Genomic DNA, 14,521 nt, shown 5'->3' on the forward strand with positions numbered 1-14,521 from the left:
ACAGGAAAATAAGATGTCAAAGAGAGCCAAGGTGATGAAATGGGTAAGATCTTTTTGGACTTGAAGATGGAAGATCCCATTTTAGAATACTTCCCTTTCAAATTCCCTGCAAACAGAAAAGCAGCAGAGCAAATACAAGGGGAAGAGTCTTTATCCCTACATTTATTTTCTGTCTGCTTCAAATTTTCAAAACTCCTGAGCGCCACAGCTCAGCAGCAGAGCATCTGAGGCCCCAAGTTCAATCAGTGTCATCTCCAGCTAAATGAATCAGGTTTCCAGTCAAAAAAAGACCACAGCTAACCTTGACAGAGCAGCGGTGTGAGTCAGTACAAGCCAGAGACATGTGGAAGTCTGAATCTAGCACTGGAGTCTCAAGTAGTGCAGCCTATTCAACCACTTTCATCTTCATACTGTTCTGTTTGTGTGAGCCAGCAAATGCATAAAAGAGTGGGTTGTAAAATCTTCCATGTTCAATCCACTGGTTTAATGAATCCTGCAGAGGCCAGGAAGGCCTGAGTATAGAAATCACTGTAAGCTACTTCAAGTGATAAGGGAGGGAGGATAGAAACTTTTTACTAAAACAGACTGAAGCACAGAAGTATCGTTAGGCATCATTTTGTTTCTCATATCCACTAGTTTGCTTTTAATTTTTTTTAGAAAATAGCTGGGTTTTTTAATGTTTTTTTCTTCTCTTCCAGCAAGGCAAACCGTCTCTGGTTCTTACTTGCCTTGAAAACCCTTGTTGGAGCCACCTTGAGTTGGCTGCAACTGGACCACACTTTACATACACATTCTACCAAGGAAACTGTCATGCCTTCAGGTATAGGGGGGGGGATAGAAATACACAGAAATAAATAAAATGTCACACATACTTAAATGCACTGAGTTTCTGAGTTCAATTACAGAGTGCATGATACTCTTTCCCTGATGTAGGGCAGGAAGAGAAGAACAAGGAATCTAATGATGCCATAAAAATTATGTTATTCCTGCATGAGTTTTCATGGACTCCTGCAGATACAATGAACTAGGAATATCTTATGCTTGACAATGAATCTCATTCCTTCCAACAGTATAATATTTGAACTTTATTTTTTTATGGGGAGGGGGCAGAACCAGAGGGTCTTACTGATCATATGAAAACTTTTAAACACCAGTTGGCTTTCAAAATCCATAGCGCACTCCAGAAACATTACATAAGAACTGCTCCAATAATCAAAATAAATTGCCAGATGATTCATGGAAGTGCTAAACCTAGTCTCTAAATTCACCTGCAGATTTTCCCAGGGATAGATGATGCTCCAGGCCTGAAAGGGAGCATTTTCTTAACTAACCAAACTACCATTAGCTGAATTATCTTGTACAGATTTCTATAGTCTCTCCCAAACAGCAGACTTTGGACATATAGGTTGAGTTTTGTTAACATTCTTCTACAGCCAACAGTAAAAAGCAAAGTCTTCAACTTAAGTAAGGATTTTTATAAAAAAAATTTATAAGGATTTTTTTTAAGTAAGGATTTTTATAAAATTTATAAAATTCACTCAAGTGGCTACCAAACCTTACTCTAACTATGCCACCTCTGTAGTAGATGTGGATCCCCCATGAGCCTAGAATAATAAATAAAACATTTTATACACTGTTCTGTTCTTACAAGCAAGAAGTACTGACAGCTAAATAACACAGATGTACACAGCTCAGAGGAACAGGACAAGACCCCCCCAGTGGTGCAGTTCAATCAGCTGTAACATTACATTTGCAACTGCTGAGACCGAAGTGCTCCAAGCCTCACTCACACCCACGCAAATTTAGCCTGCAAGAGGAAAATTGTCAACATTATATCTATTCGAATAGCACAGACTCAGTAATTAAGAGATCTCAGCAGGTAACCAAAACACACAACTTGCTGGCTCACATAGGGCCTTTGTTAAATTACTACACTGTTTATTACTAAATGAAGCTCATTAGCAAGATAATCCTTCTAGCAGCGTTAAACTGTGTTCCTGATTTTCCCACTTTAAATCCATTAGTGCAACAGATACAAGTCTACTGAAAGTCAAGGCAAAACAAGACTCCAGACACTCAAGTTATGAGAACACCGTTTATTAGCTCACTTTATACACTAAAAAATTATTGGGAGACTATGAATAATGTTTGAAAACATTTCTAATACACACAAGGACTTAGGGAGGGAATATTAGGACCTTTCATGCTCTAACAGCATTAAAAATATCACAGCCCTTGTTCCCCAATTGGCCCTAGACTCAAAAGACAAGCTGAAACAAGTTACTGAAACCATGCTCATGATGTATAAACTTACCCTCAAGATCCTTCCCGAGATGACAGAGTTTAGCCTCTGAAGGTCCGAGAATACCATTTTAAGTGTTACTCAGCAGCAGTAGCTGGTATTAGTGCAAATGCTAAAATGCAAAATTCAGATGGTACAGAGTTTTGGCAATGGATCTGATTCAGGTGCAGAAAAAAAAGTAAGCATCTTATGAAAGGATATTTCTTCTCGGAACAGTCACAGATGATTTTACAGTGAGTACTGGGAGTGGGCTTTAGAATTAAGTAGCAAAGCTAGTCCAAGCACCCCACAACAATTTTAAGAGTCTACGTGTTCTTGTATTTCTTTAAGAAAGAAACAGGATTTAGCTTTTCAGCTTGAGATCCAAGGGAAAAAAGAAGGACTTCCAGAACACACAGAGGATGCCCTTTTCCACAATTTGCCAGGTGGAAGTTATAGATTTGTACAACAATGGGATCACTTATCCCTCAAGTTTTTAGGACTGTTAAGTCCATAATCTTACCACCCATCCTCCTTCAGACAGTCAACGCTTTCTTCAAGCTAAGTCACGAGTGCTTTGCCAACTGGCATTCTTTAGGGTGCTAACGTTTGGGAAAGCTGTTCTCTGTACTCCCTCTAACAAAGGGCGATTAACACTGTACCACCAGTTCAACCATCTAAGCAGAATGCACTGGACAGCAGCAATACCAACTATGTTTAAATGGACCCCTTAAATGTAATGCTGGTTTGTGCTCCAACACTCACTAGTGGGAAAGAAATTACTCCCCAGGGGAAGGCCATCTCATCTGGTAAAACTGGATTTCAGTTGCTCAATGCTACAAAGACGGAACTGCAGTACCGTTAATTATATCAATTATATTAGTAAAAGATAAAACATAAACAGCAAAGACATTTTACAGCTATGCCATGAACTCTTTGCACTCGGAGGGGCTGTCAAACACACACACATATTACTTAAATCAGTTTTATTTAAGAATTTCCTACATTGACAAATCTTATAAAAAGCATCCAAACACAGAACTGCAGCAAACAGCATTCATATGGAGATCTTACAGGCAGAAAAAAACTTCCACCCAAGGAAACCCCCGAGCTTAGGACTGAGTTTTGCTGCCGAAAAAAAAATCATCTGCAAAACGCACTCCAAGCTGGGTGCCCCCACCAAAAGTCCACCTTCAATTCACATTACCACACTTACAGAATCATTAACAAAAAAGAACACACACCATACAGCATTCACAGCAGTTGACAACGGAGGAAAAAAAATACAGATATTCATTTCACTTAACACATTCAAATAATCGATTAACTAGGTAAAAAGCCCCCCATTTAAGTTCTTCCAGATCGGGATGTCCTTTGAATGCAAGAAAAAACACTCGTACGTCCGCTCCCAATGCTCTCCGCACACTCTCTCACCAAAGCCACAGGATCGAGGGACATCGCGCCAAGGAAATTTTTTTTTGTTTTTTTAAAAATCCCATAAAGCACCACCAGGTCTCTCTCTGCATGCGCCTCCTCCTTTTTCTCGCACATACCAAGCCCTCACATGCCTCGGCACCACCAATCCAATACCACACAAGGTTTTCAAGAGTTCAAACAAGCCTTCTGGTTCCATCCCACAGCCTTGCGTTCATAGCGTTGAATACGACTCCATGAAATAAAAGAGTAGCGGATAAAAAATGGAACACCCACCGTCTTAAGACGAAGCATGTGCAGTGTGATGAAGGAGTCTTGGATGAGAAAGCATGGAGACAGAAGAATTCCTAAGGCAGACTTTTTAAAAAAAAAACTGCACTGCTTTCAATGAAGTGCTTCTTCCATAGACATTTGAAATGAGATGAACTGCAAGGATTAAATGAGGTCTTCATACCGTACTTTAGTATGAGGAGGGGAGACAGTGTTAAAAGGAAAAAAAGCCGACACCAACATTGCATTCTCCACACAGGACATTTGGGGGGAGGGGGAGGGAGAGAAAGAGAGAGAGAAATTCTTATGGCAGGGGATCAAATTAAATTTTAAAAGAAAAAAACTAACAAGGAAAGGATGCAGTCTCTGAGAAAAATGGCTTCCATTTTTGAAACATGCAAAGATCTCAGCTGACTAGGAAATGAGGAATCTTTTTTAAAACAAATTCCTGTCAAATTGCAGTGCGTTCGTTTACCCATCAGGCAAACAGCAGTCCACTTTCAACCACTCAATATCCCAACTCATGTATTCCAACTCATTGTAACAAAACCTATAAAACTCCATTTAACCTTTTCTTTTTTTTCCCCTCCCCCTTACAAAAGAAAATATGTCAAAAATACTGTTCAAATATACTACACGCTGAACAAACTGATCTGGAATTCTTTTTTTTTCTTTTAGTATATGCATCTTATAATATACTTACCAGAAACTCTAGGGAAAAAAATCAGCTTTCCCACCACAGAGTCTGTATTGGATTGCCTACATTCCCCAGCCAGATGATTTGGAATCCATGCTCGAGCCAAAACCTCCATTAAAGCCACTGCTAGAGCCTGCATTGGACGAGCCCCACCCAATTGCTGCACCAGAGTTTGAGCCTCCGTAGGAATTACTCCCTGAACTGAAGCCTGGGTTCTGCTCCCTCTGCATGTTGCCTTGCGGCTGGCTGTTCCCAGACGGCCCAGACTGGCTCTGCTGACTCGCTAGCATGCCCATCATCCCCCAGCTGCTCTGGAGCGCTGCCTGAGCTGCCGCCATCATGGCAGGGTTGATGCTAAAGGCTCCAAAATTCATTCCACCCCCCATGTTACTGCCCTGGTTATTTCCCAACCCTCCTCCTCCACCGCCTCCCCCCCTGTTAGGAAATCCACCCTGATTCCCAAAGCCTCCTGGATTACCACCAAATCTTCCACCTCTTTCTAGTTGTCTACTGCTATTATGCTTAGGTTCAGCATTGGATATATGGACGCTGATTCCTTTTATGATCAAGTCCTCGCCACAAAGGGACTGGGCAACCTATAAGGAATAAGGTAGACAAATGAATACTGTTGAACAGAACAAAAACAAACAACTTTAAAAACAGAAGTAGCAATCATCAGGTCTAGAAGGCTTAACATTAATCGAACAGGAATATTACTGCTCCCCCTTTGCAAAGGAACATGCAGTTCTTTCATATCTCCATAGAATAACGTTCATATTAAGTGCACTATGCCTCCGAGAGTTGCTGATTATTATAAACAGCAATTTAGTATGTTTCACAGAAGCTCACTTGATCACACATTTAAGACTTCTAGAGTAGAAAGAACTCAAGTTATTCTTACCAGTCAACATTGAATATTATTTACTGCTCTCTCAATTACTGCCTTGTACAGATTTGCCAATAGCCACTTTCAGGCAACCAGACAGGGAATGCGCCCACCCCTCCCAGTCAATATGTTACAGACAACAAAAATACACGAGGAATCTTTCTAGACTAATAATTTTCTAGGACTAACTTGTAAGGCTGGCCATTCGTTTTGTTTCAGGTTGGACAGGAGAGGCAATTAAGGCCTGCCATGCTAGAGAAATATTTGCAATACTAAGAAAGCAATTGGCAAACTGGGGGTACTCCTGGGAGCAGCTTTTCTGGATCAAAAACCTGTCTTACAGTAAAAGTGCTCATGTATGTAAAAGTAGCATTAATATATCTGTGAGCTATCTGGTATCTGAGGCCAGCTGCATTCCGGTTTGACAAGGAAATGAAAGAAAACAGAGACTTGACAAAAGTATCAGGAAGCCTCAAGTTTTAGGGAATAACTAAATAGATGAGGATGGATACCTGATCATCAGCAAACGTAACGAAGGCAAATGCTCTGAATGGTTTGGGGATGAAGACATCAACCACTTCTCCATATTGTGAAAAAAACGAACGAAGCTCATCTGCTGTCATGTCATCTGTGCAACGCCCAACAAACACCTTCCTGCTACGCAAAGGTTCATCTGGACTTTGCTAGTGCCAATACAGAATAAGAAATTCCCATTAATGCAAGAAGCTGCTTTATCTATCTACTACTGTAATAATCAAATGCAAGCAAGCGCACACAAGGATTTCCCAAATGAGCATGTGAAAGATAAGAATGGAAAATCACTGCAGATTCTGGAATAGAGCCTTTTAAAGCTTAAATGTGTAGCATGACTTGAGATAAGAAACAGCTGTCGGGCTAGCTGGATTGCAGGTCTTACTAAAGAATGGAAGCACTTCTTCTGGGACCATGTTACTTACAGGGGAACAACATTTGGAACAGACCTAGTACTGAGCTTATAACACTCCCTTTCTGTACTTCAGTTATATATTTTGAGAAAGTGAGGAGAATGTTAGAGCAATGCCACTTTAAAGCGCTTCTGGATTATTTAGTACTACATATAAATATTGGCATGATACTTTAAAAATTCAGCCAAGGAACACAGCTTTTAAAGTTCTACATGGAGGCATTTAAGAGGCCACAACCAAAGATCAACTTTAGGCATGGCTATCAAGACTGACTTGCCTTTTTCTTTTCAATAGTAGCTCTTGGCCATCATTTAAGACAAACACTTGACACCAACTTGTCTCTCACACCAACAAAAGCCTCAAACAAGTCACCCAAAGTACCTTAGAGTTTGGAAGTTTGCAGTCACACCATCTGCCATCTATCATGTGTCGCTGAGACATGACTTTCACCTGGGTTTCATAATCCGTAAATCGTACAAACCCGAAACCCTTTGAATGGCCAGTTTTTATATCCTTCTTAACCTGAAAATAAGAGATTTGACTGCTAGAACTGTAGATTTAACAAGCCTTTATTGGCATAAAATAAACATACAAAATAAGCATGCAAAATTTGCCCATGCTAGAACTGTAACAGAAATTAAAACTGGCATTTGTGAGCCCATGCCAGACTATTTCTAGCAAAGATGAAAGCTGTATAAAGATTGTTTGATGTTCATATAAAATTTTCATGACTCAAACTGGCTCACGTTGCCTGTGCAGCATGCTTCTGACAACCAAAGAGTAAACAGCCAGGATGCAAACATTTTCATCAGTTCTAGAGAAGTAGAAAAGTTAAAATTTAATGTACAAAAGTCAAGAGCCCACAGGAATGTAATTGAGAAATCCCCCTTTAGCATGGATTAGATTTGCTCCAAGGCAGATAAGAATCATCCTGAACACCTAGTCCTAAATCATAGCTGTCTACTGTAATTACTCCAAACCAAAGTGGTTCAAGGCTGGGGGAAGGGGGGACCGATTTTCTTTCCTTCCACGCTGCATTGAAAGTTGGGGGCGTTCTATTTTCCACTAAGACTTCAGATTTATCTGTCTCAGCTATGAACCCCCACTCCTTTTGTAACTTTTAGGTTTTTTAATTTATAATTTATCTGCATATTTGAGGAGTACACAAAGTATACAGAAGACCACTATGTTGTCTGAAGGTAGCTTTCACTACCCTGATAAAGCACACAAGTCATCAAATTTATTATCGAGGGTGGCATGAGAGAAAACAAGCAACGCTGAAGATGCCACCAAGTAACTTTCGGAATCACATGCAAAGGCAAAACTGGCAGAAACCACCAAGAAATCTCAGCAAGCACTGTGAAAAAAACCCTGAACTACAACCAAATGTGCCAAATCAAATCCAACCAAAATCCAATAACAAGACATGCACATTTCCTTGGGAACAAGCACCATCAAAATCAGAATATCTGTTCTTTTTAAAAAATAAGTCCTAGGTTTAGACTGTGAAACCATTATCATAGCACACAACAGTTTAAAGGAAGTCACTGGGAGGGGCCTGCAAGGGACAAGGCTCAGCAGGAGCAAGGAGGGCAGTTAGCATGTGACAAACAGAAAGAGGAAAGTATGCCAAGCATGAATTTTTGCAACTATACTTTGTCACTGCTGAAGTAGGGTTGCTTCTGCTTAACTGCTCCTGCTTAAGAAGCTGCTGCGCTCAACTGCTGGAAAAGCCCAGGGACGACTTCTCACATAAAGGAAAGCCACATACCTGCACCATGAGAACCTCTCCAAATGTGCTGAAATATTCTTTTAGATCCTGTTCAGTTGTCTTCCACGGCAGTCCCAAAACGATGAGATCAGACGTTTTCTGCACTGCTCGCTTCACTTTCACAGCCGATGAGGCATCTGTTTCATCCATTTTCCGCTTATTGTCTGAAGAGAGAAAGCGAGGGAGGCCTGTCATCAAACAGAGCACTTTCAAACATGAACTAAACAAAATAAAACAAAGGCTTTATAGGAGACTGCTTGTTTTTAAAGCTTTGCACAGTCAAATCCCAGGCATGTTTATTCAGAAGCAAGTCCTACTAGGTTCAATGGGTCTTACTCCAAGGTACATGTACATAAGACTGTTGTCTTAGTATTTATTAGGATTAATGACATTCACTTCTATATCTGTATCTTCACAATTTAAAAAGGCATTATCATCCCCCCAAATAGATTTCTGTCCAAACTTCAAACCACGATTGTTCTTTGATAATATTTTATCTATTTAATTTTAAAAGATGCATAAAACCCACCTTTGGGATAATTAACAACATAAACCAGATTTCCCCAGCCATTATCTGGTGCATGCAGAATTCCTTCCACTAATCGGACTCCTCTCATACACTGAGACACAGGATTTCTGTAGCGCAGGCCACAAGCCCCAGGAAACTGAGCGGTGACCGTAGATAGCAACACAGTCCCATCATCCTCTGAGGGGATCTCAATGGGTTCTTCATTCTCATCCTCGGTAACCCTGATGTATTCCGACATATCTGCCGTGAGGTTACTAGTGGAATAAAAATATTAAGGGAGAGATGAGAGCCGTATTAAAATAAATCATAGGCAGAGATTGTGGCAGTATCGAATCTCCCTCCGTGTGCCCTGAAGCCCATTTACAGACGTTGCCAAAGGTCTTGAAGTGAAAGGGTTGCCTTTTTAAAAGTAGTACTATGGCTGATCCTTTACTCTTACATACTCTTACCTTAGCACACAGACCTCCAGAAATGCAAAAGTGCAGTATAAAGATAACAGCCTGATCCTTTTGTTTGTTCTGAGCATCCGGGACTCAGAGTGCTATTTATTTATTTATTAAATTTATATCCCGCTCTTCCCAATAGGGCTCATGCATGGATATCTCCAGTCCTTTAGTCCTTTTTTAAAAGACATATAAATTACTGACTATAGTCACATCAAGCAGCACTAAATTTCTTTAAAAAATAATGTGCTGGCTGTCTAATTCACCACACCCAAGCTGTGGCTGGCTCTACAACACCTCTTCTGAGCAAGGCAAAACAGAAGTTTCCCCTTGAGAAATAACAGGAGGAATACTTCCTCAGGACACATCACAACCAAAAGACTAAAACTCCAAACCTAACTGCAGCTGAAGAACAGGTGACAGCTTGTTGAAAAAAAGCGCTCTGCCCAAAAGTGCTTCTTTTTTCATTTGTTATTATTAATGCACGTTTCTGGGCTGTGCTATGGCGTTCCATTCCAATATTGGATGGTCCACAGCCTTGGTCAAAATCTGCTATAATGAAGACACAAGACTTGCCCTAGTGTCTGTTCCTCCTCCTGGTAAGCAGAGGCACACGGTTTCTGAACACCAGAATATTAATTCAGCTGGATCAAACAAAAAGCTCCACTACATGGTTTCTTATAGTTGCTCACCAGCATCTCCCAGGAAACATGAACACAACACACCCTCCCACCCACGCATTCCCAAACCCCTGCTGTGTTCAGAGGTAGACTGCTGCTACAACTGAAATTCAATTTAGTTATCAGGGATAAAGGCCATTGGTAGACAAATGTGCAGAGAAGAGATCTAAAACCATTCAAGACAGTGGCAATAATTTCCATAATCTCAACAAGGACATGTGCAAAGAACTGCTCTTGTAAGTCCTGAGTTTACCAATCTTCAATTTCATGTGAAGGGTGAACTAAGCTATGACAATATAAGATGAGCTCTATTGGAAAAGACCAGACATAGGTCTATCAAGTCAACCACCATCACGTCTCCAACACTGACTAGACTTTTTTTAAAATTACTTTTAATCCCACTGTTCTTCAGAGGAACTCAGGGTGGCCAGCACTTTTTCCCCATTATATCCTCTGTACAATCTTACCAGGTAGGGTTTGGCATGATGATTGGAAACTCACACGCAGGATATGAAGGCAACAGCCCCTATCCCATGTGGTTCCCCCCGCCCCCTTGGCATTAATGTATATTCAGTTTCTTCAGAGCACGAAGGTTCCATTCAGATGTCATAACCAGTACCAGCTAGTAGCTAAGAACAAGGCTGGCCTTGTTGTTACAACAAACAAACATGCTGTTTCCAAGAAAAGTCAGAGGCTGCCAGGAATGCAACAGTCTTCTTCCAGTTTGCTACCAGAATCTTATGTTTCAAGATAGATTGCCTAAACATGGAGGTTCTAATTAACCATCACAGCTAATATTTAATACAGGGTTCCCCAACCCGGCACCTGCAGACACCATGATGTCCACCTGTGCTTTCCCTGGCACACACTGAGCTTTTCTAAAAGCAGACAGGGCCACTGAATTCCAGGCTGCTCTTGTTCAAATAGCCACTGGAGGATCAAGAGGACTAGTAAATACTTGAGCTTATGGTTTTACCTCAAGAGAAAGTTAGTGTAGTGTGGTGGTTCAAGTGTCAATTAGGATCTGGGAGACTCAGGTTTGAATTTCCACTCGACCATGAAAGTTTGCTGGGTTACCTTGGGCCAGTCACATACTCGCCTCCTAACCTACTTTACAGAGTTGTGGTGAAGATAACAATGAAGAATGACAGAACTATATATGATCAAGCAATAAACATGTAATAAATAAAACATGTAATAAATAAATAAAAAACAACAGACTGGAACTAAAGAGAGTAGGGCTCAAATCACCACTCAGCCTTACAGCTCAGTAGGGTGACTCTGAACAGGTCGCTGTCTCGATGTCTGACTCGCAAAGGTGAAGTATAAATGACCAAATAACATAAGACAAAACATGATAATTTAGCAGGTGGCCCAACTCGTTTCCAAAGATCGATAATCAATAGTGGACAGGGCTGGAAGCATTCTGCTTCCAACAGTGGTTGGTCAGAGGTGTTTCTAAGACTGCCCACCCCCTTCCCTGCAAGCAGAACATATGAAGCTGCAGCCTCTCCTGGTTGAGGCATTCACAGTCTGACCATCTTGCCTGGCCTCCCCACCCCTTTCCTCTTCTTCCCTTCTCCCCTTTCTTCAGCTGTAGAGCATATTTAGTCAGGCTTACCCATTTTCAACCCCCGATAGGAAATGAGCTGGTGCCAAAATTTCGTGTATATTTGTAATTTTATAAAGTGCCTGTTCGTTCAATCTTAAATTATTTAAATTGATTTATCGTATTATGATCTGGTGAGCTGTATATTGTACTGTACTGTATATTGGCGATCTGTGCTATATATGCTAATCATACATCTATCACAAATACATACATACACACAAACACACACACACACAAATGTACACATACGTATGGGCGTATGTGTATATGTACGTGTGTGTACATCACACTAATCACGTGCCAGCCGCCCTGAGCCCAGCCTTTGGTTGGGGTAGAGTGGAATACAGAACCGAATAAAGTGACACATGTCCTCAGGGGAGGATACACTGCACCTGAATAGAGAGGTTCCACTCCTGACTGTCATGATTAATATCAGTCAAGAGCGACGGGAGACCGGACCCAACACCCACCGGGTCCGGCACCGCGGCCAATCCGGAGGGCAGGGGATTCACGAGCGCCCCCTCCCCAGGAGCGCCTCCCGCCCAGCAACAAGCGCTCCGGTCCACGACAGGGGCCGGCTCCCCAGGGAACCGTCGCATCACACAGCCCGCTCCGTGGAACCCCGCCTGGCTCTAAGCAAGCGGCCCCCGCCCCCCCTCGCGCGGCGCGCGCATCCTCCCCGCCACGCACTAGGCCCAGGCCTTTCCTTGCACGGCACCCGCGCCGCTTGGCTCAGCACCCGGGCCTGGCGGAGCCGCCGTTTGCGTCCACTCGCCGTGCTTACCGACGGCGTTAGCCCCTAGGGCGTCAATCACAAGCGGCCGCAGCGCCCCGCAAATGCTTCCCCCGCAAGGCCTCCGTTTCCCTGTCGCGCCGACAAAATGGCGGCACCCACCTTCTCTCAGAAGCGACGGGTTGGAGCCTCGGGCTTGGAGCGGGCCATACCAATCCCGCGGAGAGGCTATCTCTTCAGTGCAGCAGGGCTTTTTGTTTTTCATAATGCTGCGGAAGAAGAAACCGCTCGGGAAGAAACGTTATAGGCGTTGATGTGTGAGATTCTTTCTTGCTAGGATTTTCCCTCTCATTCTAGGAAAAGCAGGATATTTGTGTACGGATGGTTCCCCCCCCCCGCGCATCCACCGAGCGTGGTACGGTCTACCCGAAACAGTAACGCGCGTGCGTCGGAAAGGATGAGCTAAGAGAGAGGAGGGGAAAAGAAGATCGTTGAAAGGGCTTCGGGAGCTTAGGCTGTTATTACGCATGCGCCAAAAACCTTTTCCCGCCGACGATGTTTGACGGGGGTGGGGGGGAGAGAGCGGGAAAATTCGTTGCTCAGAAGCCCGAGTCTGACGAGATTTCGAAAAGTTGTTTTCCTTCGCGACGAACTGATTATTACTGCGTTCTGCTTGGCCACTGTAGTAACACAGCTGTCAGCTTCTCCATCTGTTTCAAGTCAAAGCCCAACCCTCAGTGAAGTCGTGTAAGACAAATGCCTCTGAGAAAGTGCAGAGTGCCGTTCCACACACACACACACACACACACACTTGACCTTGAAATTAAGGCGGGCTGTCCGAGGTTAACAAAGACAGCCCGTGCGCAAGGAGGAGGTGACACAGAAAGCAAAGTGTATTTTTTAATTTATTTTAATTAAAACATGTCTTTGCTGCCTTCTCACCCAAGATAGCCAACATTAGAATGCATTTAAAACGTACACACATACTCATACATGGTGGTCACAATATGAAAAATTAATTAGAACACATAAATAGGTATAAACACACAACGAGGCAGGGGGGCTAATAAGGGTCAGTGAGGGCCAAACAAAATTAAAGTCTTCAACTACTACCCTGTTTCCCCAAATATAAGACGTCCCCAGAAAATAAGACGTAGTAGAGGTTTTGCTGAAGTGCGAAATATAAGGCATCCCCCGAAAGTAAGACGTAGCAAAGTTTTTGTTTGGAAGCATGCCCGACAAACAGAACACAGAAAAATAAGACATCCCCTGAAAATAAGACATAGCACATCTTTGGGAGCAAAAATTAATAGACACTGTCTTATTTTCAGGGAAACATGGTAGTGAAAGACGGCAATGGAGGGAAACAGTTGACCGTCCCTGCTGAGAGAATTCCAAAGCTTTGGCACCACGACCAAGAAGGCCCTTCCTCAGGTTGCCACCCATTTAGCCTCAGGTGTCAGGGGCACCCGAAGCAGGCCCCTAAAGAATGAACACAGTGATCCTATAGCCGTGGTGGCGAACCTATGGCACTCCAGATGTTCATAGACTGCAATTCCCATCAGCCCCTGCCAGCATGGCCAATTGGACCTATAGGTTCTAATGGTAGTAGGGTGTTCCTTCAGGCGCACTGGCCCCCAAGCTGGCTAGGACGTTACAGTTCCTAGTTTGTTTGTTTTTCTTCTAGTAAGTGCTCCTATGGTGAGTTTGTTTAGTTTACAGTGTTGCATCTTATGGTGGAATGCATTTATAACAAAAACACAGAGAAACACCTGTGCTTAAATATCAAGTAAATATACAGTTAAAATTTACATACTATGCTCCATTTCCATGTGAGCTAACCTGCGACCCTTGGGGGGGGGGGCAGTGAGGTGTAATATTTTAATAATATAAATGTATCAAAGTTACAAAATAAATGAACACCTTGTTCAAAGGGGATTTTGATTTGCAGGTGGTTCCCAAGTTGAAACAGCTGTCTGGAGGAATGAGTAAGCTGCAAGACGTGAGGCACAAACCTCATTCCAGGTGTGGAAGTAAACATGACTGTTTTGGTTGATTCAGTAGTGAATGCAGCTCTCTGTGAGCTCCAGAGAGGATACCACTGAACTTGATTCTTTGTGATTTTTTAACTGAACTGCCTGCAGCATTCTGGACCACTTGCAGGGGAATGAGCATATTCAGTTCACGTCAGGCCATGTTCTGAGGTTTTTGTTTTTTAATTTACTAATGCTACAATTCAAA

General features: G+C 42.5%; 1 protein-coding gene across 4 annotated transcripts; it reads right to left on the minus strand.

The window, feature by feature from the left end:
- Window positions 1–3,940: 3,940 nt before the first annotated feature.
- On the minus strand, window positions 3,941–12,621 carry LOC125445617 (TAR DNA binding protein). 4 transcript variants are annotated; one of them, XM_048518783.1, is made up of 7 exons: window positions 12,443–12,613; window positions 8,813–9,066; window positions 8,284–8,447; window positions 6,894–7,034; window positions 6,081–6,251; window positions 5,161–5,278; window positions 3,941–4,173 (listed from the first exon to the last, which is right to left on the minus strand). In XM_048518783.1, exons 2-7 carry the CDS (start codon window positions 9,048–9,050, stop codon window positions 4,151–4,153), a joined length of 855 nt encoding a protein of 284 aa, XP_048374740.1. In that variant the 5' UTR covers window positions 9,051–9,066; window positions 12,443–12,613; the 3' UTR covers window positions 3,941–4,150. The 4 variants fall into 4 exon arrangements, with proteins under 4 accessions (XP_048374740.1, XP_048374739.1, XP_048374737.1 ...); XM_048518782.1 differs by having other exon boundaries at window positions 3,941–4,234; XM_048518780.1 differs by lacking the exon at window positions 3,941–4,173 and having other exon boundaries at window positions 4,658–5,278; window positions 12,443–12,621.
- Between the last annotated feature and the right edge of the window lie 1,900 nt (window positions 12,622–14,521).

The sequence above is a fragment of the Sphaerodactylus townsendi genome, linkage group LG16, assembly GCF_021028975.2.
Source record: "Sphaerodactylus townsendi isolate TG3544 linkage group LG16, MPM_Stown_v2.3, whole genome shotgun sequence".
Lineage (NCBI taxonomy): Eukaryota > Metazoa > Chordata > Lepidosauria > Squamata > Sphaerodactylidae > Sphaerodactylus > Sphaerodactylus townsendi.

Coding starts and splice junctions, on each gene's coding strand:
- LOC125445617 (XM_048518780.1), bottom strand. CDS start 9,050: ATGTCGGAATACATCAGGGTTACCGAGGATGAGAATGAAGAACCCATT. Junction 8,448..8,812: donor TGTTGTTAATTATCCCAAAG/GTGGGTTTTATG, acceptor TTCTCTCTTCAG/ACAATAAGCGGAAAATGGAT. Junction 5,279..6,080: donor TTACGTTTGCTGATGATCAG/GTATCCATCCTC, acceptor TATTCCTTATAG/GTTGCCCAGTCCCTTTGTGG.